This window comes from Lagopus muta, chromosome 17 (assembly GCF_023343835.1).
Source record: "Lagopus muta isolate bLagMut1 chromosome 17, bLagMut1 primary, whole genome shotgun sequence".
Taxonomy (NCBI): domain Eukaryota; kingdom Metazoa; phylum Chordata; class Aves; order Galliformes; family Phasianidae; genus Lagopus; species Lagopus muta.
In genome coordinates, this window is record NC_064449.1 from 7479188 (window position 1) to 7506129 (window position 26942).

Below are 26942 nucleotides of genomic sequence, written 5' to 3' on the forward strand. Positions count from 1 at the left end.
AGGAGGACAAGGCAGGTCTGCACCGCAGCATTATGAGACAGTATGAGACAGCACTGCCTCACTGGGATGTAGCTACAGAGTGCAGGAAACAAAATACTGCTTATAATGAAAAAGACTGAAGTAGAAATCCCCCTGGCAGCATGAGGATACTACAGACGAGGGAGAAAAGTATTACTGGGCATGAAAAACTCACTAGAGAAGTCAGAGCTGGAGAAAACATGTTGCAACAAATATTACAGTGCTGTGGTTTTCCACAGCACTGGCAAGCTGGGTTAATCCCAGGGTAGGGCAGAGAGTGCACAGCCATCATCTCACAGGATTTTTTCCTTCTGGGCAAAGAAGCTGCAGTGTGGCTCAAGGCTTTATACCACATAACCACAGCTTCAAATCCTGACAGCATGAAAGCACTGGCAAAGCACCTATTGCTGGCAACAGGGCTGGGACAGGGAGATGGCAGCTTCAGCTCTTCATACCCTGTACATGGCATGTTGTAGCTCTGATCAAAAGCAAACACTCAAGATCGTGTTGTTTCTCCCTCAAACAGCCAGCACCTGACCTACCTCCTCACAGAAGTCCCAGCTCTCACCGGCATAAATGTTCTTGGATGCTCCAAACCTGAATAAGAAGAGGACACACAACTTGCTTTACTCTGCTCACCACAGGGCAGAAGCAGAGGCATTCAATCCGCACAGGAAACAGGATACAAAAGGGAGAAAGGTCCTCCAATGGACTGGGTGCTGAAGAAGCAAGCAAAGTTTCCTGTGCAAGTATCTGCTGGCCACATGCATTTCCCACAGGGTACAGTGGCGGCAGGTACCACACGAGTGTAAAACAAACACTCTCTACAAAGGATCAGAGTACATTTTATAACTCTGTAGAGAACTAGGGCACCAGCTCTCTTGACCTTGGAGCCAAAAAGTGAACCACTTATGTTTCCTTCTCCTTTCCACTGCTAATAAGAGAATAACATGCTGTTCCCAAGGACTCTGTAGATAGCAAGAGAGGGGCACTGCACAGCCTGTCCTGCAGAAGAGTTCCTGCTCTTCTGGAGAACCATCTTGTGGACACATATTTCAACACAGTTTCTAAAGCATCCCTTATCTCACTGTAGAGCTGCAATTTAATCAAGAATAGAAGAGCCCACCTGTAAAAAATGGTAGCTAGTGCTTTAGCCACTGACAAGGCATCTTTCTTCTGCAGAGGAACAGCCTCAATCCATTTAGTGAAGTAGTCAGTCACAATGAGGACATGTGTATTGCTCTGGCTCGTCTCAGGAAAAGGTCCTGCATAAACAAGCATTTAAAAATAAATACATAAATAAATAAATGTGATGCTGTAATATCACCCAAACAGGGAAGGTAAAAAACCAAGCCCAGAAAACAACTGCTGCCAAAAGGCAAAATACTTTTAACTCTTTTCTGCTGTCATCTAGACAGTACAGTTCTGTGACCTTCATTAGTATAACAGCACACCCATCACAGCCTCAATTCCGAGTGGTAACTCACACCCACACAACTCCCATTGTGTATGCAGTGGGAACTGTGCCAGGCATTCGGATCAGGTTGCACCCTGGTAAGCTGCTACGGCTTCCTTGGCAGTTCTTCACCACAGAGGGAGGCGGCTGTCACTCACATGTGACCTTAAATCTGCCACACTTCCCGACAGCGGGTGCAGAAACCTCGAAGAGCTTGTGAGACAGCCACAAACACTCACCATGAACAGCTAATCCCAGCACTTCCCAGGGGGACTCCACTTTAACAGGTCTGGTTTTCCGTGATACGTTCTTGTTGTGCTCTGCGTTCTGGCATGTTTCGCACATTTTGATCTGGAAAGGGAAAAACTGTATCAAAGGATTTTAAAATACGCTGCCAAGTTATGTCAGATTCTGAACAAGTTATAAGTGGGTAAGAAGGACAGTACCTCTGTGCAGCTTCCTTCTACCCAATAAAAACAGAAGGACACAAGAAAAAGAACAGAAGACAACAGGCTGACACAACTCATCTCTGACAAAACTCACCAGACAGCCTTCTCTGACACAATAACTGACTTTCTCAATGCGGCCTATAGCAAAGACATTTCTTACCCTGGTTTGGGGTAAATATTTATTGCATTTTTTCTAACGGCTAGAGAAATTATCATCCCTAGGATACCAGAGGGGTACTGTCTGGACCAGGTAATGTAGCCACACTTCTCCAAAGCAGGCTTTTGCTGCAGAGCCCTGCTTGCAGGGGAATTACAATAGGTGAGGCCAAGCAGCCCAGGAGAGCTGGTGGAAACCCTGTGCTCCTCTCTTTACAGCAGTTCAGGGAGCTGAGGAGCTCTGGCAGGAATGCAGCCTGCTCAAAGCTAAACTCAGCAACGCTTTGTCTGAACCAATCTGATATTCCCACACTGGCCAAAACTGTCCTGCATGAGGATGCCTACCTGTGCAGGTTTACTGATGCTCAAGGAAAAAGACATCCAATCTATCCAGCTGCCTCAAGACGCTCCAGCAGTTTCACCTGCAGCGTGGCCCAGTGCACGGCTTCAAAGCAACAGCACCAGGAGCAACACCATCCCTGCACCAGGGCTCTGGCAGCTGCTCACTCCTGCCTGAACCTCCTGGGAAAGTCAAAGACGTCGCTCCAGACTTACCCAGTCCACCACATCCTTCACAATCCCCAGCCAGTAGTACCGGCTCTGAATGCGGTGCACTGTTTTCTTCTGGCCCAGGTGGTTCCCGATCTCGGTGAAGTGGCTCTCCAGGAAGACCTGCCGCCTGCGCTCGGGGTCCACGATCACCTCGCGCTTCTCCTCCTTCTTGGGCCCCACGTAGTACAGGCAGCCACCTGCGGGCGGGACGGCTTTGTTTCCCGTGATGATCCCACAGCCGTTCCCGTGAGGGTGACAAGGACATCTCCCAAAAGCAGCACAGCTTCGCGCTGAGCCCACACGCAGACCCAAGGACCTCACCTACGCAGACGGCCCTCCTCCAACAGAGGGTCCCAGCACCCACACAGCGCCCCAAATCCCCACGTTTCGCCCCCAAAGCGACGCCGGGATAACGGCGCGGCACCGCCGGGTTCCCTCAGCGGATCCCCCCCGCAATCCCCCGAGGGTCCCCCGGTTCCCACCATCAACGACGAATTTCTGGGCGTAGCGCTTGAGGTTCTTCCTCTTGATGGAGCAGAAGCTGGGCGGGAAGCAGCCCTCGGCCAGCAGGCGGTAAATGTCCTCGAATTTGCTGCTGGGGACGCACGGCTCGGCCGCCACCACCACCTCCTCCTCGGCCACTTGCAGCGAGGACTCCATGGCCGCCGCGGGGGCCCGGGCCGGGCGCGTGCCCGACGAGCGCCACGCGCGTGCCCGAGCGCGTGCCCGGCCTTGAGGGACGGCGGGAGGAGGGCGGGGACGCTGCCGTGCAGCGCAGGGATCGTCTGCAAAGAGCCGCCGGTCCGTGCGCGCCCCGAGGCGCGGCCAACGCCTCGCTACGGGCTGGAGATACGGAGATCGGCGGCGACGGCGTCGAGGTTGCAAAAACCGGCACGGAGAGGGAGCAGAAGAGGCGTTACGGCCGCCTCCTTTTCCCCGTTTTTCTTTCGGCCCGGAATTTTCCGACGCTCCCCCGCGCCCTCCGGAAGCGCTGTGGCGGCGGACCCGGGCGAGCGCTGCGCTCCGGCGGGAAACATGGCGGCGGATCGGGCGTTCCGAGCCTGCGCCTGCTTCTTCTCCGCCAACATCTTCGTCGGGCGCTGCGGGATGCACGTCTGCTACCGCGACGAGCGGCAGTTCCGGCGGGACTACGGGCGGGTAGCGGCGGGGCGGGGCGGGGCGGGGCGGCGGGCTCGGCGTCGGGCTCGGCCGCTGACGGTCGTGTCGTTGCAGGCGCTGAGGGAGCGGGGCTGCGGCGGCGAGGAGCAGATGGCGGCCGTGCTGCGGGAGGTGAGCGCCGAGCCGCGGGCGGGGACCGAGGGCTGGCAGCTCCTCGGTCCCTTTCCTGCTACTTATAAGAGCCCGCTTTGGTGGCTGCGCCGGAGCAGCCTCCCAGCGCCGAGCCGCCGTGTGGCGATGCTCTCGGCACAGCATCCAGTTTCTGGGGGTCCCGGCCGGCTCGGGATGCCCCGCGGGTCCGTCACACGGCGGGCGGTGTGACCTCGCGGGGGGCGCAGCAGAGCAGTTGTAGCCTGAGCTGTTTGCTGTGCGGTGATGGACGAGCCTGTCCTGGCACCACTTAACGCTAATCCCTCCCGGGAAACGTCTTTGTTGCGGACAAAACTGCTCTTGTCAGGACATAAACCAGACCCAGAGCGATTCATGAGGTGTCAGAAATGCCTGAAAGGGATGAAAACTCACCGCTCCCCTGACACATCCGCGGAAAGACTTCACCTATTTCTTAAGCCATCCATTGTGCAAATGCGTCTCAAATCCCTCTTAGGCATCTGGGTTTTTAAATATTTACTCATCCTGTCTTGACTACAGAAAAGCAAAAGCGCACGCTCAGGCTCCCAGAGGTGCCCTGAACAAAAATAACTGCTTTAGAACAATAAGCAGATTCCTGGAGTTGTTTTAGTTATCCTCTTCTTTGTTATCTGTTCTGATTCTCCAGCACAAGGCTCTGTTGTTTATTCCTAGATTGAAGCAGAAGTGCAGAGAAGAAAACACCTGGTTCGTCAGTCAGCGGAGCGCAAAGCCATCATCGCTCAGTGTTACAAACGAAAGCACTCAGAAGTGTACACTCTTCAGGTAGATCCTGTGTTTGAAATCTCCTTTGCATTCAAGGAATTGGCTGAGAGCTTATATTTGCAGTAGGGAGCCCTTTTATCATCAAGAGTGTGTGCAGTTCCAGAGCTGGACTGAATCAAAACCAAAACAGCTGTCACAGCCCAGCATCTTCTCCAGGCAGGATTCTGCCAAGTGAGGGTCATTCTTTATGGAAGCTGCACCACCACCTGGTGCTGAATGCAGAATATAGTTAGTAATTGTGAGCTAATGTACCACTGCACCAACAGGGTCACTGAAGAGTAAGGGACAGCCACAGAAATCAGCACAGGTAAACAAATAATTACTCTCAGCTGAAGGGTGGGAGCAGGCTGCTTGTCTATGTGTACCCCACTGAAAATGCAGCAAAGCCACCTTTGTTATGGGCTGCTCTGCTTTGAATTTCCTGATGTTTGACAGATGTGTTCCTAGATTATCAATCACACAAAAATTCTCACAGATTTACTGCTCCATAACCCTTTAGTAACATGTTTTGCCATTGACTGTCATGATCTGTGCAGGAAAGTGCTTCCAGCAGAGTTCTGTCGTGTTAAGGCCAGGAAAAGATGGTAAATCTTGTAGAAATGTCTTTGCTTTTACCCTTTAGGTGTCTGTAATGCAAGCCAGGCTCTTTCCCATTGCACTAAGAATAAATCTGGCCAGTTATACTTAGAAATACTAATGAACTACAACTACACACAATTTACTGGTAACATTTCCTGCCACAGAAGTAAGCCAAGGGCAACTATCAGCCTTGCTCCCTAGGCTTTACATATTTTCCTGTGTGTATGTGAAAGTCTGTTTCCCTCTCAGGCTGTAAAAGACTCTGCAGGCTAATTGTGTTTCTGTTTACATTTGTCATCTTCCCTTGGCACCAGGATTCATTTCTGGCCCCAGGTTTTCTAGAAATCATTAGATACTGCACATCATCAGATGCTAATCTCCATGGCCTCCTGCGCTACACCGAGTCCTTCTCAGGTACAGAAAACAACCCATCATCAACAGAGAACACCCATGTGATGCTGCAGTTTCAGTGATGGCAGCTGTTTCCAAGCCCTGTCTTTGACAGCTCGGTTTTGATTCACAGCTGGGACAAGCAGGATGTTATTTTCTGCTTGACGAGAGTCTCTGGAGAGGCAGTATTGTGCAGCAGTTATGTTGTGGATGAGATCCTGTTTTCTGCTCTTCCAATCCCAGTCTGCTGATGTCTCATCAGAGGCTCTCACTACAGCAGGGCTGGGGTTTTGCTTGTATCATAACCTCACAAGGAGGGCTGCTGTGAAGGAACACTTAGCTTGAGGGGCTTGGTTTTCCCTCCCCAGTGCTTCCCCATTTCAGACAATTCCCTTCGGTTAGTCTGAGCTGAAATATTTTCAGTCTAGTTTTCAGTCTTTTAAAGAGATCTGTGCTTTCAGCTTCCCTGGTGGCATTTTTGAAGATCTCTCCCTGCCAGAAACACTGACAAAATTTGGAAGGGAAGCTGCAAAGTCGCCTCTTTTTCTCAAGACAAAAAGAAAGAAACAAGTGTGTGTGTACAAGGCTGCTGTTGGTTATTTTCCCAAGAAGTAGTTTCCAGGCACATTACCTTTTCACACTGTCTTTATCACAGCTCCTATATCCTTAATACTGAGCTCCCCTTAGACCTTTAGGGCTCTACCCTGAAAAGCAGCACAGGCGGCCTGGCCTTCCCAGAAAGGGAAGATGGGCTGGACAAGTAAATTCACCATCCTCTGAATGTCCTCGAGTCCCTTTCATCCATGAGGACTGCTGTTGATTTACTGCCCTCCCTCTGCAGCTTCTGGGCCCTCAGAGCATTTCCTTGGCACCTACAGCAGGCATGTAAATCAGTACCAGGTTTCACAACTGGATGGGGAAGCCTGGAAGCAAAGGGTCAACATGAAAAATAACAAATCCATCCCAGAGCTGATCCTGAGGAACACTGCCAACTCCTTGAGCAGCCAGAGCATGAAGTGAAAAGTCTGGGTGCTGCATTCTCACCAACACCAGCATAGTCTAGGCAGAAAACACAACAGCCAAGAAGACTTTCATGTTATTTTCCCCAGCAAACAGTCTCACTTTTCTTGACAGATAAGCGGATCTTTCGACTCCCAGTGTTCACAGAGGAGTTCTGTCAAGCCTTTATTGAGGAGCTGGAGAACTTTGAGCAGTCAGACATGCCTAAAGGCCGGCCCAACAGCATGAATAACTATGGGGTAGGACTCATCAGCTCTTGTGCTTCTTTAGGGGGACTGTTCCTGAGCACACTGTTTACCTCCTTGCTTCACAATCCTTCCAATCCAAACTGTCTATAATTTGAGTGCAGCCTAGTTTGAGTACAGACTCTTTGAAATGAGAGGGTTGAAGGAATGCATGTTATTTGTCCAGAGGCAAAAGGATGGGCAAAAGCAGGGAGTTGGGGTGGGATCTGGTATCTCAAAGCAATGAGCACCTTGCATTTAAGCAACACATCTTTAAATCAAGGAGTATGTTTTTAAAGGACACTCAATTTTTGATCTTACTGTGTTCACTATCACTTTCTACCTTGATCCTCTTTCCTTTCCCTGTACCTGGAGCTTTTCGGTCCTTTCTTTGAGCAAGCATCAGAGTTGGAAGAGTGCAAGACAGCTCAGCAGCTGCTCTGATGAAGCAGCAGATGTACCCAGCTGTTGGTCAGCTGTTCCATCTCCTCTCTTTCGGACAGGTTTTACTCAATGAGCTGGGGATGGATGAAAATTTCATCACCCCCCTGCGTGAAAAATATCTGCGTCCCATCACAGCCCTGCTTTATCCTGACCTGGGGGGTGCCTGCCTGGACAGCCATAAGGCATTTGTTGTCAAGTACTCACTGCACGAAGATCTGGATCTGAGCTCTCATTATGACAATGCAGAAGTCACCCTAAACGTTTCACTGGGAAAAGACTTCACAGAAGGCAATTTGTACTTTGGGGATTTCAGACAGGTACTGAGCACATTCCTCATCTGGACCCAGCTTCTGTTCCCCTCTGTCCTCCAGTTTCAGGGCATTAACTATTTTCTAAAAAGCAGTTGCTCACTTCTAACAGTCAAATCCAGTCTGTCCCTTCCCCTTTTCTAAAATGTAGTGGTTAAATAAGAACCTCTACTGCTGTAAGTGAATTAGCAATATTCAAGCTAATTGCAACCAATTCAAAGAGAGGACAAACACAGCTATTCTAGTAGCAGCTGGGGTGTAGCAAACCAACCCGTCTTCCCACAAGGAAAATAACGATCAAAGAGGTGCTGAGAGGGAGAGACAGAAGTTACTTACTTCAGACGAGACTTAATTCCACATCCCCTATTTCCAGGGAATTCTAAACAAGAGAGGGATTAAAAAACCCCACACTGGTGAAGCTAGTTTGTTGTTGTTTTGTTTGCTTTTTTTTTTTTTTTTTTAATTGCCTTTAAATTCCCTCTGGACCTAGCACTGAAAATGGCTTACTGTAACTGAAGTGGTTGAACAGTGGGTGAAGAAAATTCAACTACTTGAACACTGTTCTTTTAAGGACTTTCTGATGTAACGCCGTATCTACCTCCCTTTGTTCCAGGATCCTTCCCCTGTGCCAAACTACATAGAGGTGGAACACGTAGGAACCCACGGGCTGTTGCACCGAGGAGGGCAGATCCACGGGGCGCTTCCCATCGCCTCGGGGGAACGCTGGAACCTCATCATTTGGATGAGATCATCAGCCATCCGCAACCAGCTGTGTCCCATGTGCAACCAGAAACCCCAGCTGGTGGAGGCAGAGGGGTTTGGAGACGGGTTCACAGAAACCTGTGAAGAAGACGTGCCTGAGACCGTGGATCTCTGCTCGGTGTGGTAGCAGGTGGGGCATGCCTTCTGCAGAACAGATTGCCTCCAGCTGCTTTCTGCCTTCTCGGACCGTGCTGACAGCCTCGGGAGGACGCTGAGTCATTTAAGAGGGAGCTGTCACCGTGCAAGGTGGCACCAAACCGGTCCTGCTGGGAAGTCAGCTGCTCCCACTGCTGCTGCGATGGCTGGCGAGGGCACGCAGCCACATCGGAGTGCTGGAGGAGCGCGGAGACGTGCAAAGCCCCAGCACTGACTCACTGCAAGGACTGCCGATACGTTCAGGTGTGCAGCACAGACCTCGACGCTGCTTTTCATCTGCGGAGACGCGTGTGCCGGCGGGCGGTGCGCTCCGCGTGTACGTGGGAAAGAGCAGTGCAATAAACGCCCACGTGCACCGCTTGGCGCTGTTCGCAGAAGCTCGCAGGGACGCTTCGCAACCGGCCGCGGGAGGAGGAATGGCAGCCTGAGGGCCTCCGCCCGCAGCCCAGCGGCAGAAGCGCTGCGCTCTGGCTACCGCGCTCGGTGTCCCCGCGCCGTGAGTGGCTCCGCGAGCGCTTCGCTGTCGGTTCCGCCGAAACCCGGAACCACGGAGGGCGGCGCAGGGACCCGGGCGGCGCATTGTGAGTGAGGACCGGAAGTGAGCGGGGGAGACCGGAAGTGAGGTCTGGGGCTGTAACGGCGGCGCGGTGCTCGGTGCGCGCGGCGAGGCCCGGGGACTACGGTGAGCGCGTGCGCGTGGCGGCGGCGCGGAACGGCGGTCGAAGGGCCGGGGTGCGCGCACCTCTTAAAGGGACAGCGCGCATCTTAGATCCCTTTGGCATTCCCAGGCGGGGCGTAGCGCCGACCTCTCTCCGCAGGCCCCGGCGCACCATGGCCCGCGGGCGGTCCCGGAAGCGGTCCCGGAGCAGCAGCAGCCGCAGCCCCTCTGGGAGCGGACGGGAGAAGCGCGGCGTGAGGAGCGGTGCGGCCTCCCCGGGTCCCCGGCACCGGCCGAGCTCTGCGGCCGCCAGGGAAGGTAGGGAGGGCCCTGCACCCGCGTTCCCCCTCCTCCCCTCCCCTCCCCCCCCCGTGGTGCTGTGCTGAACTCCCACTGTGTGTTGCAGGAAGGAAGAAGGAGGGTAGGAAGAAAAAAAAGAGGAAGGCAAATGCTTCGTCCTCTGACAGTTCGTCGTCCTCCTGCTCCTCATCCTCCTCCTCCACCTCCTCCAGTGACAGTGACACCAGAGCGAAGCGGCACGGCAAAAGGAAGCGAGGGAAACACAAAGACAAGAAGAAGAAGAAGAAGAAGATAAAGAAGAAATTGAAGAAGTCAAAAGAAAGAGTTAAGGAGGACAGAGGTGTGAGTGAGGCACTGCCCGGCCCTTCACTGGAGCTGTGGCAGAAGGAGCTACAGGTCGACCCCGGGCCAGGTAACTCCAGGCTGAGGAATGGCTGCTGCCTCCCTGGTCGGGTTGGGGTTGGGCACAGAGAGGCACCTGGCTCTTCTCCTTCTGTGGCCCACAGCAGTGAATGTAAGGAGCCACGCTTGTGAGTTCATTGATAAATTTCATTCTGATTTGTGAATGTGAGCTGGGAACAAAGATGCTGGATGAAAGGATGCTGTCAGCAGTAACAGAAGTGACAGCCAGGTTGGATGGGGCTGTGAGCAACCTGGTCTAGTGGGAGGTGTCCCTGCATATAGCAGGCAGTTGGAACTGCATGATCTTAAATGTCCCTTCCAACCCAAACCATTCTATGATAAAGTTGCTGCCCACATTCATCTGGGATGTGAAGCACACCCAGACTGTCCCTTGTCCCTTTTTTGTTAAACCACCAGTATCTGGTGCTGTGTTCCTGTCTGCTCCCTGCAGACTGGTTCTGCCAGCACAGCTCTGACTCATGGACATGTTCCAGTTTTGACAGATGAGCAGAAGTCCCGAATCCAGGCTATGAAGCCAATGACAAAGGAGGAATGGGACGCGAGGCAGAGCGTTATCAGAAGAGTGGTGGATCCTGAAACAGGGAGAACCAGGTATGGCTGCTTTGGGCAGAAGAGAGGTGATGGATCCATCGCCATTGCTATCCAGGTTGAATGGGATGGGATACTGGAAGATGTGCAGTACTGCCTGGAGTCAGGTCCCCCTCAGCAGCAAAATCTGCCATGCAGATCCTCTCCATCAAACCTGCTGTAGCTTACCCTGAAAGTGGCAATTTTATACCGAGTTTCAGAGCTGCAAAATGCTATTCTCAGCTACAGGTGCCCCAGCTCCAGTTAGCATGCAGATGTAAGTGGGGAGGGAGTATGTTCCCCTTGGAGTTACAGACAACAGACTGAATTCCATATAGCTGCCAAGTGGAAATGACCCAGTTTGTAATAAGCTGCATCTTCCAGCAAACAGAAAAAATCATGGTGAGGAGAATTGGGTATGACAAGTCCAGTCTTAAAATAGAAGGCAGCCTGCAGGACTTAGGGAGGTGTGGAACAAAGGTCAGTTCCATGTAAAGCACGTAATGAAGACATTTAAATTCCTATTCATGCTAGGGGTTGTGAGCTGCCTTTGATAATGCTGGAAATGTGCTTGGGTGAGATGTCCTGATCTGGCTGCCTTCCAGGCCAAAACTGGCTCGTGTTTGAACGGCCCTGCAGCTCCCTCAGGCAGTCAGGAGCAGACCTGAATTCAGTTAGGGGGAAAAAAAAAAGTTTTGCAGAAGCTGAGTCCACTGCTGCTGACAGTGAAGCTTCTGCAGATGGTGGGGTGGCAGGAGATTTTTCTATTATAGGTATTTTCTCCTGCAGTGTGCAAGTGTGACTGGCTCAGTACATAACAGATGCAGGGCCCTCAGCCTTGGACAGGGCTAGTTGGTCCTGCAGGGGGATGCTGCTTTCTCAAGGGACACAGCTGTGCTGGCTGCAGCTTGCTGATGCTCATCACATAAGAGCAAGGGACAAACCTGCCGTGCTAAGTTTGATACGGCCAAAGCGATGTGTTGTGGTTTAACCTGGCAGGTTGCTAAGCACCACTTGTTTGTTCACTCACTCCCCTCCTTCTCAGTGGGAAGGGGGAGAGAAACAGGAGAAAGAAAACAAGGTAGAACTCTTGGGTTGAGATAAAACTATTTACTAAGAGAAAAGGAAAAGGATAATAATTATGACAAATACATATAAAAGTATATATAACAAGTGATGCACAAGCAATTGCTCACCACCCCCTGACTGATGCCCAGCAATGAGAGAGAGAGGTGAACTCCCACCCCCTTCCAAAGTCCTTCCTCTTGATGCTGTGTGGTATGGAATTACCCTTTGGCCAGTTTCAGTCAGCTGTCCTAATTCATTTCCCTCCCAGCTCCTTGTGCCCTTTGCTGAGAATGACCTTGGCTCTGTACAACACTGTTTAGCAGACACTATAAACATCAGTGTGTTATCAGCGTTGTTTTTCTCCTAGAACCAAAATATATCATTATACCTGACGCTCTTAAGAAAAATCCATCCATCCAGATGAAACTAAGACAAGATGGCACCTGATAGAGCTTCAAGGGTTGGGGCAGTCATTGGGCTAGCAGAGGTGCACCAGCCCAGCTCCTAGTCCTCATGTATCTGTCCCATACGTTACTGGAGCATTTTGTTCAATTTTGTTTTCCTGGCACATATTGCATGGGGCAGGGGGAACCAGTGTGACTGGCAGATAGTCCTCACACCTCATGGTCCTGTGCTTGTCTTCCAGGCTTATTAAGGGAGATGGAGAAGTGCTGGAGGAAATCGTCAGCAAGGAGAGACACAAGGAGATTAACAAGGTACTGGGGCTGATGGTTGGGTTGTTTTGCTCCTCAAGGGGGCCCCACCAGGGCAAAGAGTCCTGGCAGCCCCACGGAAGCCCCAGCCAGTGAGTGCTGTGGTCTACTGTCCCGGTAAAGGCTGTGCTCTGAGTGCCATCTCTCCTGTTCCAGCAAGCCACCCGTGGGGATGGGCTGGCCTTCCAGGTGAGGACGGGGATGCTGCAGTGAGCCTGTGCTGTAGCTGTGCTGGAGACTTGTCCTGCTGCGGGCACAGCCCTGGCACACTGATGAGCTGGACCTGCAGGCAGCACTGCATCGGTATGCTTCCCTGGGGCAGTGCCATTCAGTCTGTAAGTTACTGCCTGGGAAGGAGAAAGACCTTAATGGTTCATCTCCCATTAAACAGCTTCTCTCCTTCCTCTCATAACTGGGGCCAGCATGGCTGTAATGCTGCTTGCCCTTGTGACCCTTTTAAGGCCTGAGGAGCTCAGCAGCACAGAGATGCTGATGCCTTATCTCTGGGCTTTTGTTGGCAGGAGCTGGCACAGGGTCTGCAGCAGGGCTGCAACACTGACAGCTGCGTCTTCCCTTCAGGGGCTGCTTTCGGTCCCTTTTGTGCTGCTCTGTCTGCCCCACACGCTGAGAACCTGGGGACAGGGGTTTTGCTCACCCATTGTGTGGAGAGGAACCTTTGCCTCGCTCTCTTCCTGCCCTTTCCTGCAGTGTGGCAGCAATGCTGTCAGCAGCTTGGGGGCCCACACCCACAGTAACACAAATGCCTGTTGTTTTCCCCCACTGCAAAGTTCATACATCTACGAACTTTAAAATAATAAAATAAAAGTGGTTATAGGACAAATGAGTGACGCAGGACTGCTCTGCACAGATTTCCATGCTCTGTTTGTTGCTCTAACCCCCATTAAAGTGGCGCTTGCTCACGTCCTGGGCTTTGTGACTTCTGTTTCAAGAGCTTCCCAAATAAGCAGACGGAGACGAGCCTTCCCATTTCTTTAATCTGTGTAACTCACAATGATACTGTACACAAAGCACACCCAGGCATTGGGACGATGCACTAACAGCAAGGAGGAGAAGGAAGTTGTACAGAAGGTTTGTCACACACAAGCAAGGCGTCTGCACGGCGCTGTAGGCGCGGCGCTGTGCCCTCTGGTGGTTCCCCACACACCCACCTGTCGCTCCCCCAGAGCAATTTTTTATAAATAAAATAGAATTAACATCGTTGAATATAAAACCGACAGTCGAGGGTATCAACAGGCAGAGAGGGTGCTGAGGACGGGGAAGGGACCGTAAGGCTTCTAGAACTAATAGGAAATGCAGCAAAGTGGCAATACCTGAAGAAGGGGCTGCTACAGCAAGCACGGCGGCTGCTGGCGGAGCGGCGGCGGCGGTGAGCCTTTGGCTGGTTCCTGCGCTCGGCTCGCGGATCGGACACTGTAAACGTTTTTGGTATGAGAATTTCACCTCGTCTGACGGAGTGAGCAGCCCAGGAAAGTGACTCGGAATGAACGCGTGGGCTTTTTTTCTTTATTAATTAAAAAATTAAGATTTTAAAGGGACAGCGTCAGGTACAAAGTCTGGCCCAATTGTTTGGGAGTACAAAAAGCTGCTTGTTAGAAAAATCTGAGCTCCACGGTGGAGTTTGATACTGATGGAAGCAATGGAAAAAAGAGAGGAAAAGGAAAACAAACAAAACAAAAAGAGAAGCCTAAGGCAGCTTGTGCAGGGTGTGTGGGAACAACATGGGCTGAGCACTGCCCAAAAGCCAGAGGGAGGAGGCCAAGAAACTCTTCACAATCTTGTTTCAAAGCAAATGAGTTATTTGTAACAAAGATAAATTAGGTCTTTAACCTGACAGTGCCCCTTTAGTAAGGATGGAATATACGTTTGGTTTCCCTCCCTGCATCCAAATGGATCCTCTTCCAGACATGTGGAAAGGCATTGAGTCACACGCATCGCTCTCCAAAACAGCTCAGAACAAACAGGTTATAAACAGAGTTAAACTATTGCTATTGTTCTTTGAGTGAGTAGCACGTTGATCTTTGAAGAGATGAGTGCCAGATGGGGGTGGCTGAAGATAGACTGATGTAGACTGTGATGGACTGAACTGGTGAAGAAAACTCATTGGCATATTTCCTGGTAACTACACCCACGTCATCTGGTATTATTGCAGCAATAAAGGTCCTGCTCTACAATTGCTTCTCCATGTTGGATTTGCACAATGGCAACAGATGGGGGGCAAGGAAAGGAGCCGGGGAATTTCAAGAAGCTGAACAAAGGGTGAGGACAGAGCGCTATGATTGTCAGTCTAACTGGTCAGCAGCTGCTGGGAACGTGAAGTGATGGAGAGGTGAGTATAATATTGCACTTCTGCATTCATTGACAGTTACATTAAAGTTGGTCCATGAAGGAATTGCTTTGTACATAATGCCTGAAACAAAAAGCTACATTTTTAAATATTAATAAACCCTTTAGGCTCCAGTCCCTCCAGCCATTTCTTCCTCTACATAAATAAATAACTTTCAATTTTACATACCCACTTTTTATGTTGAAAATTTACATTCGCCTCTGTTTTACACTATCTACACATAAGAAAATGTGAACATCTCATCAGCATTGGAAAACGCACAGATTGTGCCTCGCCTCAGTGGTGGACGTTGAGGAAAGAGGAATTTTGCAAAGGCCATATCTAAATTAGCAGAAATTATTTTGTGACGTGGTTTGGTGAGTTCAGAGGATGGATTGTGGCTTGGCTTCCTACTCGGATGGCAACTGTTCCATCGAAAAGCTGGGACAATTCACATTGGTTTTAAACCCAGTAAGCTCCAGGTGTACATTCAGAGGGAGCTCAGCTGAGTCCACAGAAAGGGAAGTCAGTTTTCGGTAATAAAAGTCATCAGATACATTCTGTCACTGAAGAGCTATCAAAGAGAAGTGGTTATGCGGTGTGCAGTCAGGCTGCAGGACGGGGAGCTGCACTGTGCGGGCAGCGGCCTCGGCTCAGCACTGTCCCTCAGTCGACCCAGAGCGCTGTGAGCACGAGGTCTGAGGTGCCTGATGCGAGATCTGCCTACCGCGGCCCAGGGCCAATGAGCAGAGCAGTGTTCACAGTGCTGCGTGTCTCAGCGCGGCCGTCCTGCGCTTCGTATTGAATCAGTTAATAAAATGAAGCAGCCAGTCTAAAAAATTTTGTTATAAATAAGATCATCGGAAGTAGAAAGTGATATAAATACAGGAAGGTGTGGTGGGGGGGGGGGGGGGAAGCTGGGTTACACGTAGTCGGGGAGCTCAGTAGGACTATAAAATCTCCATGTGAAGAGGCCAACTGGAGCCTGTAAATGGGCCCCCCAGGTGTGTGCAAGGAGGGAGCCGGGCCTCTGGCCGGGGGCTCGGGGCTGTGGGGCTCTTTGCTGAGCCCCCACACCAGGCACTGTTCTCACCTGCAGCACGGTGGGCAGCTCCCTCTGCCACGCACGGCCCCGGCTCCAGCAGCGCAGCGACCGTCGGCTCAGGCACATCCACTGAGAGACACACCAGGAATTAAGATATGGCCTTTTCTTACGCTTGCCTGACTCTGTTGGCACACTTCCTTACAGTCTCCTTACTGCTGGAAAAACTTCTGCACAGGATTATTTTCTTTAAATATGTACACATACATATATATACGTGTGTGTGTGCATACATATATGCACATCTATATACATAGATATACACACACACACACCCTGGTAGCGATATTTAATTGTCATGCACTACAAACAGTTGGGTGTAGCTACATGAGATGGTAACAGGTTTCCATTCTAAAAATCATCAGTGCAAAAAACAATGAGGTTTTACAGTTCAGTAACTACAGGTCAAAGAAGCGAGTCTGGTTCCCACTGAAGCTGCTACTGAACTTGGAGAGAACCCAGGAAGAAGAAAATGTCTCCGAGGTGGGTATTGAGAGAGTCAGACCCTGCATTTGGATGAGAAGAACTGCTTGCAAATATATGGTGGTTAGTTCTGGAAATTATATATAGCAATAATATTTGGAGATTTAACAGCAAATTAAGTGTCTGAGGCTTGCAACAGCTCAAACAGAATAGCCTGTATTCTTCTGTTTAGAGGTCAATGCATTCAATTCCATCGGCTTCGAAAATGTCTCTTTAAAAAACAATAGTAGTCTCGACCCCAGTTGCTTGGGCGTGAATCTGCTGACATTCTGCCCCTACCAAGAGCATCGACACCCTTCTGCTTTGCCACTGCACATACTCCTTGAGAACGTGGCTGAACGTGAAGCCCTCTGTACAGGCAAAGCTCTTGGTCGCTCTGCCTGGCACAGCCCATGCCAAATCCCACACCTGGGGCTGTCCGTGCTGCTCACTGACCCCAACCCCACCCCAGCACCAGCAAAGCCCCTCCGGCAGCTCCTGGGAGCCACGAGGAAATTCCCCAACCTCAGCCCCTGTTCTGTGGCTCTGAGGACAGCACTCGGTCACGCATATCGGAGCGATGGCTAAGAAGGTGAGGAGGCACGTATTTACAGTCACTATACCTGGATAAGAGAAGGAGGCAGGAAAGAGCACAATCTTGACCTGGAGACTTCCCCCTCCAATTTCCAGCTGTTCCTTGAGCTCATGCCGTACAAACCTGACGCTCCCGCTTGCAAGGCCTGCACGTTCTGTGTGGGAAACATCCCATCTCTTCCCAGAATACCACGATGTTATGAGAGTAGCACCATATTTACCCTTCCACGTTAACGCCGGCCTCATCCCTCTTTCCTTTTGTTCTCTCCTCCGGTGGCTGCAGCCGACAGTCGCTGGCTCTGGCTCGGCTACTTCTGCCCCAGGAGGCCAGACTCCAGGCGGGACGCTGCGCTGCGGCCCCAGCACCCCGTGGCGATGCTCATACTTCTTTGGCTGCGTTCCCTGTCCCTCTCCTTGTCGCCGTCGGACTGGCTCTGGGTGCGCTCAGGGCGGTGGCCGGCGCTGCCTCCGGCTGCGGAGGGCTGCGAGGAGATGGTCCGCAGCAGGTGGTTCCTTTTGCGCAGGAACTCAGTCTGGCTGGGCAGCCCGAAGCTGCCCTTCCGCAGCGCCATGCGGGTGGTGTTCTTGGCGGGGCGCGAGCGGTGGTTGTACTCCAGCTGGGCCAGGTGGGCCGCGTAGCCCTCCGTGATGAACTGCAAGACAAGAGGGACGAGGGCAGGGAAACCCATCATGGTAGGCACTGTGCAGCTTTTTGGTGTGCCAGGTTTGCTGGCGATGCACAAGACACCGAGCCTTTCAGACATGATAGGTCCTGGTACACAGGGTGGCTCCTGTCCTCTTAGAATCACAGAATTGCTTGAGTTGGAAGGGACCTTTAAAGGTCATGTAGTCCAATTGCCTGCAGTGCACAGGGACACCCACAGCTCCATCAGTGCTCACAGCCTCGTCCCCTCACCGTGGCTATCTGTAGGGATGGAGCACCACCACCTCTCTGGGCACCCCACACATTGCCTCATCATTCTTATTATAAAAACTTCCTCCTTTTACCCAGTCTAAATCTGTTTCTAAGTTTGAAACCAATTCCCCCTGTCCTATCACATAGACCCTGTTCAACTCTTTCTTAAAGCCCCATCAGACACTGACAGGCCTCCCCAGAGCCTCCTCTTCTCCAGACTGCACAGCCCCAGTTTTCATCCTGTCCTTGCAGGGAAATGTTTCATCCTTCTGGTCATTTTTGTGGCCCTCCTCTGGACTCACTCCACCAGGTCCATGTTTTTCCTGTACTGAAGGCTCTACAACTGGACACAATAACCAGACAGCAAACACCAGCTCATCATCCAGTCCTAGGGTGACTGAGTTCCCATTGTGTCCCCTCCAATGGTAAGCCCATGGCTCTTTGGGCAGCACCTGCAGGGCTCAGACCAGCTGGCTCCTACCTGACACTGGCTCTGCAGCTTCTTGGTGGGTCGACCAACAATGTAGATGTGTGTGGGTGGGAGGCTGATGGAGCTGTACACAGAGATGTCCTTGGTGGATCCGTATGCCGCATGGATCCTCATGTGGAGCTGCAGAGAGAAAAAGCAGCATGCGGTTGGAACATATGGGCATTCCATGCTGCTCAACAGGCAGGGTTTGTTGTTTTTTAATAGCATTTGTGGGAATCTTAGGTCAATAACTTATGTAAGTTCCCAGCTGGATAATGCATCGCTGAGCAAAGCATTAATTAACAGAGCTGAGGATGTTTACAGGCCTGAACAAGAGGAGTTAGAGCAAAGCAGATCTGCCCTTGCTGCCTTTCCTTGGGTCCACAGGGGGCAGGGATGGTGCACACTTGGCTGCCTGCTTGTCAATGGGGGAAAGAAAGCTTTGCAACCCCCTGCACAGCTAGCATTAGCATGCAGTGTTCCCCTCCAGTGGCCGTGCTGCCACATGCAATACTGCTACTCAGCGCTGCAGGACAGAGGGAGAAGGGACAGGCAGCAAAATACAGTGCCTCTGAGGGCAGAGAGCAAGGGCAGCTCCTGGACAAAGCCCTGATCAGTGCTGTTCAAGGCAGGGCACACACACTCCGGATGCTAGCAGTTAATCCACTTGTCTAACAGAGAAAAGCTTGCTTTATCCAAACATTTTCTGAGCCTCTGTGCAGGGTGACATTAAGACCTCCCTGGGGTTGAATACTTGGGAGATGCTCTGCGCACCTCTCCAGGTTGGGTGGTGCAAAGCCATTCCCCATTCCCTTCAAAGGGCACCTCAGAGCAGCAGGTTACACCTGGGCAGACAGAGAGGCACTGAACGGGTGACTAAAGCACCCGAGGAGGGGAGGCACTGCTCCCTCTGTTTCACTTGGCATTTACGATTGGAAGAACCTGTGATGAAATGGAACAGTGCAGAGCAGAAATGACACAATTTAACAGCATGGACAGTTTGTGGAGCAATAAAAGGATGAAAATAAAATGAACAGAGATTAATCTTCTACTGCGGGCCACACTGCTTCCAAGAGTCTGGTGCTGACAAGGGCAATTGGATGAGCAGCAATCTCCACCTGTGCTACGGTCGTATTTCAGCAGATACAGACTTACATCCGTGATGAGGGATTTCAGGAAGTTGGCCTTGTGCCGCAGTGGGTCGTGAACGAGCCCATCGCAGAATGAGACGATCCCATGGGGGAAGTTGTGCTGTGCTAACCACGCTACCACCCTCTGCTTCTGCATGTCGGGGCGGCCCGTGACGTAGATAATGAGGTAGCCAAGGTCTTGCCAGTGCCTAGAAGAAAATCCACAGACCCATGGATTACAGACGTAGTGCAATGCTATGGTCAAAGCAAACCAACCGCCCCAGCCCCTGATGCTCACCTGACAACGTCGACTGCTCCGGCGCGGACTTTGGGGTCGCTGCCCATGATGGATACACTGGCAGCAAAGGAGCCATCGATGCTGAACACCACAAACTCTGTCCCCTTTGGCAGAACTGTGATGTAGCTGTCTGCATATGTGTGGTCACCCCTGGAAGGGAAATGGGTACTTCCAGTCCTTGATATACAGAGGTTCTTTCAGAAGGTATCACCGAGTACTGAAGTGCACCACAAGCCCTGAGCAGCACCCAAACCTGTCCAAAGCCTGTAAGAGCTATGCCACCCTCAGTTATCACCCAGCAGCGATGGACACTGCAGGAAGGATTGTGTGTTAAAGTGTGGCTGAAAACTGTGCTCTGGAGACCTACAGTCAATGTACTTCAGTGACTTAAAGTGCCAGCAATCAGAGCTCAGCTGGAACCTCTTGGGCTGTAAATTACCCTGAGTACAAAGTTCTGTCCTTCAAGGACAAGTCTGTATCATTTAGAATACACTCAGTTGTGCAGTTTTGCAAGAGACAGCAAGGCCATTCACCTACAGCCGCAGAAGGCCTGCTTCTGCAACTAGAGCTCAATTACCATCCTTCTGATGATGTAAGAGGCAGAATAAAACACAGACCCTCCTCTTACAGCTGCAGAGCACAGTTTTGTTCCTGTTTCTAACAAACCAGGCTCTGATCACAGTCAATAATCAGAGCTGCCACACAAGGAGGCACCATATTCTAGGTATCAAATTTCTCTTTAGTTATGGGTAAAAGCTCCATGGCTTTGTCACGCAGCCCACATGGCATGTTTCAAGTCTACTGTATCCTGTCACAGACTAAGCCATGGCCACCCAAGGTACCTCACCTGACCACCATCTTGACGGGGTACACGCCAATGCCCAGGCGCCGGTTCTCAGGGATGACGTAAGAAATTCTGCCACTGCTGTTGCTGATCTCAGTGTCAAAGTAAACCCACTCTCCTGATGGCGGCTGGGTCATGATGTGAATGTCCACCTGGGAAGACAATGAGTCTGGGTCAAACACAGCACTGAAGACCCCGATGAGCAGTAAAACAGGCCAAGGGTGAAGACCTTCCATCCAAGCCCCTTTGGCCTGGGTCCTGCTTCCACCCTCTGTGCCTTGCTAGATCTGAGCTGAGAAGCAACGGAGAACTGTGATGCAGGGATGAAACCTGACCTTTGTGCTCAGTGCTGTTCCTGGTAGAAGGCACCACACAAGTTGAAGCAGGGGAGCCTGGCCAAGGGCAGCAAGCCCACGCAGGCAGTGAGGGAGCAATGACCAGTGCTGTCTGTCCCTGTTCCCCGTTCTTTTCAGCACACAGTGCACAACCCCCATAGTAGATGGTACCTTTTCTCCTGTGAGTGTGACCATATCTAGTGGACCGTACATAAACCTTCCAGTCAGAGTCTGGGGCCCATCTTCATTAGCAATGGTGTCATTTATCCTGTGGTTGGCTGTGACATTCTACACAAGTCAAGAAGGAAAAAAGAAAAAAGCAAAACCAAAGGGTCAGTCCCATGAGTTCACTGATGAAACATCTCACATGGAAATGCCAAACACAACCAGGCAAATCAGAGTGTGGATTTCTCCCTCCAGTTCATCCACAACTCTCAGCCCCTCTCTGTGGCAGTGCTCCCTGCTGCTGCAGGGGCAGCCCCTTACCCGCAGCTTCACATGTGTCCTCTTGCGCAGCCACTTCTCGCGGGGCTTGGAGGGAGTGAAGACAGACACCTCCTTCCCATCCAGCTCCAACACGCTCGAGTTCTCGTGCCTCATCACCTGTGGGAGGACAGAGCCCAACAGATCAGTCACTTGCACAGTGCCCCTTCTCCTGCCTGAACTCCCTTCATCTCCCCAGCCAGCCCTGCCTAAGGATGATGCCTGGACAGAGATGGCCCAAGTTTACTGCTGGGCTTTTGGTTCATCAGCTAGCAGGTTTTAGAAGTTCCTCCCATAAGAAAAGGGAAAATAGTTTTCTTTTGAACTAGCAAAGCCTGTGGCCACCACTGCCTTAATCCTAGCTGGGATGCGGATAAAAAAAGAGGGAGAGACTGTCAGGAGGCACAAAGCTGACTCAAACACAGCAGGAAGAGCACTGTGCCAGAGCCCTGTCCTTCCTCTAGGCATTCACTAATCCCACCTACATTGCTCCTACTCTCCCCTTTCCACTCAGAGTTGAACACCACAGATCTCAAAGGCTAATTGGTATCTCAAAGGCTGCTGTAAGACTGGGAGGTGACCCTGCAAGAAAACTCCACAACTGGCAGTAGTCCTTAGTGATCCTGACCTTCCAAAATAGTGAGGAGACTCTTATGTGCGGGCTCTTTTACACAGCCTGTGTGGCCAGGAGCTCTCCAGTTGCCCAGGCTGTGGTAGTCTGGCACAGGACAGCTTGCTTTGCAGAGCTGAAGCTGTTTTAATTCCAGGGAAACAGAAAAAGGATGCAGGGAAGATGTGCTTGCTGGGAAGAGATTTCATAGAAATCCAAGGTAAGCAGAAAAACAAATGTTACTGAAAATTATTTAGATCAGAAACCTATTTTGAGTCTCACTGCGGCTTGTTTTAACAAGATTCAGTCTTTGGAGAATAAAACTATTCAACAGTTTTCTGCCTTGTCCAGAGATTAGAAACAAGTCCTTATTAGGGGAAGAAGTGGCTCGGCATTTTGTAAGGACAGCAAGAGGACAAAGAATGTGAAAAATTAGAGTTTCAAGGCAAAGATGAACGAACAGAGACAGGCACCAGAGGAGGAGGGATGCCACACCACAGAGGCAGTCACCAGCAGGCTGAGAATGGATGGAGAGCAGCAGGATATGAAGTGCCACACTGTGCTACAGAGCCAGGTTTGGGCTAAACCCAGTGGGGCATTTTGTGTATGACACTGTGATGACTGTTCCCACTATGCACAGTTATGGGTCTCTTGCTCTCTTTGTCCCCATTCAGTTAAGTTCAATGTGGTTTCACAGCAGTTATCCAGCAAGCATAAATCTTGCTGGGTTGGATACAGCCAGAGGAGAAAGGGTCTCCCTGGATTACTGCTACAGCTCTGCTGCCTCCAGCACTGACATCTCTGCTGTTTATGGTTCCCACACAATTTTGAAAAGCACTGAAAGAAAGTTTGCCAGCAGAGTCATAAATAATTGAAGCCGCAGTGAAGGAGGCTGAGAGAGAGCGGGGACGGCTTAACAGCTGAGCTAACACAAAGCAAGCCCAAGCACCGTAGTGGCAACACTCCTGGTTTTAGTTTTCTATTCCCTATTTCCATGCTCTTAAGTACCTTTCCTTAAGGAGGTTCATACTTTGTAAAGCATAAAGCTCCCCCCCATCTCCAAGGAGCTGAAGAAAAACACATCTGTTTTAGGAAAGAACATAATTTAAACAGTAAATTGAAATCTCAGGCCAAATTTAGGTTGACAGAGTCTGAGGTGTCAGGCTCCAGAAACTCACATTCACCTAGCCCCAGGAAAAGTGCTTTGTATTAGAGAAATGAAAACTAAATCCCCCATGGTAACTTAGAAACTGAGAACCCAACTCTATCTACCAACTCATGTTAAATTCATACAAAACTTCTTTGGTTTTACTATATTTTTTATATTTACACACCAAGAAGTTTTTTTTTTAAGTTTCAGACTGGAGATCCAAAGGCACACACACAGAACAGCTCACTTGCAAGAAACAAGAACCACCATCTTCTGCCGCTGGGATCTGATGGGAAACAACCCCAGGCTCACTGCAAGGCTCCTTGGTCAGCCTGTCTAAAATCTGCTCTGATACCAAAACCTGGGCCCAAACTGAACACATCAAACATAGCATATGTCCAGTAATTTTGCATGGCTCTGCTAGCAGTACAGGTTAGAAACAAAAAGAAAGGGGAGAAGATGGACCTGCAGCAGCAAGAGTTATGGGAATTATAATGGAAAAGCAAAGAAGCCCCCTCCCCTTTTTTCCTCTCTTCCCACAGCATAAAGGGGACCCAGGGACAGCAGGGGCAGGAGGACCTGTCTCAGCAGGAAGGAGACGACGTCTGTGGACTCCCAGTAGCTGGCGTGGAAGAGATGCGGCAAGGCGACCGTAGGGAAAGCTGTCAGAGCGTCGGGACAGTAGAGAGCATAGTCGATCCTTTTGGTTCCCCACCACTTGGCAGCAACTGGAAGCAAAAGACCTGTTTAGACAGAGCAGGTTTGGCCACACGCACGGTCTCTGTCCCAGGGCTCTGGATCCTGGCACCAGGTATGGGGAGGTTGGTCCCTTGCTGGTCACACTGTTAAGAGGCAACAAACAACCCAGGGCTCAGAGCCTGCCCAGACCAAGGGAGGAACATGGAGGGGCAGCAGCACTTGAGCTCTCCTTATTTTAAGGAGATAGGAAGGCACCAGAGGGCAGGTATTAACTGGCCACTAGTCCAGACCCCAGGAGAGGGACCCAAGGCTCACATGCAGCCTGGGAATCCCCGTGCCAAACTAGAAGACAAAACATGTCTCCTCTGGAGACAGGAGATGAAGGATGTGTGTGTATTTTTCCCACTGCAGCATGTGCCCAGATCATCTCCAACCCTGCTTCAAACTCCTTCACCAAGGAATGAAAGACTTCAGCATCCAGATCTTGGCCACACTGCACAGGATCGGAATACTGGGAGTCCATGTGAGATACGTAGTCCACCACAAGGCAGGGTGCTATGGCACGTGCTGCCAGGACTGGCAACCCCCAGCAAATCCTTGTTGCCCTCCCAGGCTACCAAACTGCAGGTGGCAGATGCCCACCCTTTCTTTAGGAGCACAGGCTATGAAGAAAGCATCCAGAGGTTCTGGTACTCCGCTGCACAGGGGACTTAAAAACACACAGTTTGGGTGGGCAAGGTTAAAGAAAACACAGAAAAAAGTTTCTTCCCCCAGAGTCAACAGCTCAGGCACAAGTGAGTGGCAGCTGCCATACTCAGGTGGGACACCATCACACTTCAGCACTGCTCTGAACTCTGCCTATGCGCACATCCTTTCCAGCTCCATAACAAGCACATTTCAGCCCAAAGCCTCCAACCCTTATGGCAGTGGAGTCCTTGACTCCTGCACATTCCAGCCTGGAAAAACAGCCATGGAAAGAGAAGATGAACCTGGTCAAGACAGCAAGAGGAAGAGCTGTGTTTGCATGCAGACTGCAAGCTGGGGCTTTGACAGCCTTTTTCCTCAAACTTGGTTTTCTCTGTGACCAGTTTTTATGGACTTCCAGGAAGGCTGCCAGATATAAGGTACAATCCAACAAAACCCTGTTATTAAAGGAAAGCTAGCTGGTGATGAGCCCAGATGATGAACTTAAATAACAGACCCAGCAGCCCCTTCTGGAGACCTGCTATATCACAGCAAAGCATAGAGACTGACAGCATCAGCACATCCCTGTGCCCAGCTCTGGTGTGCCAAATGCCCACTGGGGACAACCATTGGGGTTGTCCTATCCTGTTTCTGGAGAGGCTCCTCCTGAAAGAGGATGAGGGCACTGCTGAATCAACACGGCTTTTCCAGATCACACGTGCACCTCCTTGCAGCCACTTCTGGCTCCCTGCCTTCCCAACTGGCAGCTCCTGGTCACGTCCCAGCCTTTCACTTCATGTGCAAGTCCCCAGCTTGGGTAACTTCAGAATCTTTGCACAAAGCAGAGAGGATTTTCTTCCATGCTCAAAAGACAGTATGAGGGCAGTGGAGGCAGAAGCGCTGCCCCAAAGCTTTGCCTAGAAAAGCTCCTGCCAGGTGTTAGCAGTGATATGACGGTCCTTTGGAGCAGAGTGACAGAAGTACTTGTTAAAATGCAACCAGAAACTGCAAGTGCCTCAGTGAAAGCAGAAAGATTTCTTGCAAAGTGTGGCCACTGAGTGACAGAGGAGGTCGGTTGGAGCTGCTCTCTCCAGAATACCTTTTCTGATGTCCATGTCAGGTATCCGAAGAGCATAGTCTGCATCCTGACTCGATGGCCCTTTGGGTTTCCTTCCCTTTGAAGGGACTTCGTGTTTATGCTGCCTGTGTCTCTTGGATGAAGTTTGGGTGGGGGATTTGTGAGGGAGTGCAAGTAGGGAGAGAAGGCTAAACCCTCTACAATGGTTAAGGTGGTGTTTGGTTTCTAAAAAGTAAAATAAATACAAAAACAAACAAAAATCAAAACAGGAGTCACACTTAATACAGCACACATGCTGCAGGCAACACCAGCTCCATCCTCCAGAAGCTCTTGCTGAGGAACAAAACCTCCTTTGTGCAAGGGCAAGTGTTTTCTTCCTACAGAGGTCATCTCAAACAGGACAGAAGCCTCTGCCCAGTGCCCACAGCCTTTCAGCAGCTCACACTTCCCCTGGGGAGCGTTATTAAGCTCAGTGATTAATTATGAAGTGAGTTATTCAAAGCCCTGTAATACAGCGTGTTGGGAATGGAGCATCTCTTAAGTTTTCACCACTTTCTGGGGCAAAAGTACAGGCTGAAGTCTTTTTGGTTTTTAAGTTTGTTTGGTTTTCAGCAGTCCCTTAGGACTTGCGCTGTTAAATTCACACTCCAGCTGAAATAAGAACAGGGTGAACTGTTAGCAAAGGCTGCTGTTCCTTATGGTATTTGCTAAAAAGTTATACAGGTTTTTATTAAAAATTAAAGCCATTATTTTCTCCTCCTTCTGCTCTGGCCCACAGGTCAGAACTCACTGACTCTTGGAGCTGCCCTCTAGGCTACAAAAGAGCTCAATTTTCAATGCCAAGTAATAAACAACCTGATCCCTTTTCCCCCTTCCAGCTTTATAGAAAAGCTGACTCGTCCCCTGCTTCTGTGGATCACGTTTACTGATCAGCATCAAGCTGCACACCACCCTGCATTATAGATCTAGAATCACAGAACTGTTTGAGTTGGAAGGGACCCCCAAAGGCCGCCTGTTCCCACTGGCTGCAGTGCGCAGGGACACCCACAGCTCCATCAGTGCTCACAGCCCAACCTGACCGTGGTTGTCTGCATGGAAATGGGGCACCACCACCTCTCATTGCACCCTGTGCAGTGCCTCACTGCCTTTATTGCGCTGATCCTGACTTGTTCTGCCAGACTCAGCAACAGCAGTGCACAACCATCCCTTTGGATCAACCCTCACCACACACAGCAGCCAAACAATGCTCACAGTTATCAATTCTTATTATTTTGAACCATTTACACCACGATCGTCAGCACAGTCCAACATGCATAAGGCAGCTCTGACCCCTGTATTACCATCCGGTTCCTCCAGGGCAGCCGGTAACATGCACTGCTACGACAAAACCAGGTGAACAATTTGTTGTTA

General features: G+C 50.8%; 4 protein-coding genes across 27 annotated transcripts in view; 3 read left to right on the plus strand and 1 right to left on the minus strand.

Moving 5' to 3' along the window:
• Positions 1–3605: 3605 nt before the first annotated feature.
• On the plus strand, positions 3606–6711 carry LOC125701896 (2-oxoglutarate and iron-dependent oxygenase domain-containing protein 2-like). The gene is made up of 5 exons (XM_048964450.1): positions 3606–3789; positions 3865–3921; positions 4612–4722; positions 5616–5715; positions 6533–6711. The coding sequence occupies exons 1-5, from the start codon at positions 3667–3669 to the stop codon at positions 6709–6711; spliced, it is 570 nt and encodes a 189-aa protein (XP_048820407.1). The 5' UTR covers positions 3606–3666.
• Positions 6712–6823: 112 nt separating this feature from the next.
• Positions 6824–8960, plus strand: OGFOD2 (2-oxoglutarate and iron dependent oxygenase domain containing 2). Its single transcript, XM_048964083.1, has 3 exons — positions 6824–6950; positions 7439–7696; positions 8301–8960. The coding sequence occupies exons 1-3, from the start codon at positions 6912–6914 to the stop codon at positions 8574–8576; spliced, it is 573 nt and encodes a 190-aa protein (XP_048820040.1). The 5' UTR covers positions 6824–6911; the 3' UTR covers positions 8577–8960.
• Positions 8961–9077: 117 nt separating this feature from the next.
• On the plus strand, positions 9078–13254 carry ARL6IP4 (ADP ribosylation factor like GTPase 6 interacting protein 4). Of its 4 annotated transcripts, XR_007380317.1 has the most exons (7): positions 9078–9287; positions 9424–9581; positions 9670–9975; positions 10460–10577; positions 12268–12337; positions 12491–12637; positions 12856–13254. XR_007380317.1 is itself a non-coding variant. In XM_048964081.1 (6 exons), the coding sequence occupies exons 2-6, from the start codon at positions 9437–9439 to the stop codon at positions 12545–12547; spliced, it is 696 nt and encodes a 231-aa protein (XP_048820038.1). In that variant the 5' UTR covers positions 9078–9287; positions 9424–9436; the 3' UTR covers positions 12548–13254. The 4 variants fall into 4 exon arrangements, 2 of the variants coding, with proteins under 2 accessions (XP_048820038.1, XP_048820037.1); XR_007380316.1 differs by having other exon boundaries at positions 12268–12669; XM_048964081.1 differs by having other exon boundaries at positions 12491–13254.
• Positions 13255–13309: 55 nt separating this feature from the next.
• The window catches only part of PITPNM2 (phosphatidylinositol transfer protein membrane associated 2), a 114267-nt gene continuing 100634 nt past the window's right edge, over positions 13310–26942 (minus strand). For 15 of the 21 annotated variants that reach the window (XM_048964044.1, XM_048964037.1, XM_048964029.1 and 12 more), the window contains 9 exons: positions 25554–25757; positions 23651–23799; positions 21315–21431; positions 21000–21116; positions 20497–20645; positions 19650–19799; positions 19377–19560; positions 18234–18362; positions 13310–17489 (listed from right to left, as the gene is read on the minus strand). In XM_048964044.1, the coding sequence (XP_048820001.1) occupies positions 17145–17489; positions 18234–18362; positions 19377–19560; positions 19650–19799; positions 20497–20645; positions 21000–21116; positions 21315–21431; positions 23651–23799; positions 25554–25757 (1544 nt within the window). In that variant the 3' untranslated portion in view covers positions 13310–17144. The other 6 variants (XM_048964046.1, XM_048964048.1, XM_048964047.1 and 3 more) reach the window with 4 other exon arrangements.

Excerpts from the sequence above, each read along its gene's own strand:
- LOC125701896 (XM_048964450.1), top strand. The coding sequence starts at position 3,667 with ATGGCGGCGGATCGGGCGTTCCGAGCCTGCGCCTGCTTCTTCTCCGCC. Across the intron at positions 3,790-3,864 it reads TCCGGCGGGACTACGGGCGG|GCGCTGAGGGAGCGGGGCTG; the intron begins GTAGCGGCGGGG and ends GTGTCGTTGCAG. Across the intron at positions 3,922-4,611 it reads TGGCGGCCGTGCTGCGGGAG|ATTGAAGCAGAAGTGCAGAG; the intron begins GTGAGCGCCGAG and ends GTTTATTCCTAG.
- OGFOD2 (XM_048964083.1), top strand. The coding sequence starts at position 6,912 with ATGCCTAAAGGCCGGCCCAACAGCATGAATAACTATGGG. Across the intron at positions 6,951-7,438 it reads ACAGCATGAATAACTATGGG|GTTTTACTCAATGAGCTGGG; the intron begins GTAGGACTCATC and ends TCTTTCGGACAG. Across the intron at positions 7,697-8,300 it reads ACTTTGGGGATTTCAGACAG|GATCCTTCCCCTGTGCCAAA; the intron begins GTACTGAGCACA and ends CCTTTGTTCCAG.
- ARL6IP4 (XM_048964080.1), top strand. The coding sequence starts at position 9,437 with ATGGCCCGCGGGCGGTCCCGGAAGCGGTCCCGGAGCAGCAGCAGCCGC. Across the intron at positions 9,582-9,669 it reads CTCTGCGGCCGCCAGGGAAG|GAAGGAAGAAGGAGGGTAGG; the intron begins GTAGGGAGGGCC and ends TGTGTGTTGCAG. Across the intron at positions 10,578-12,267 it reads CCTGAAACAGGGAGAACCAG|GCTTATTAAGGGAGATGGAG; the intron begins GTATGGCTGCTT and ends CTTGTCTTCCAG.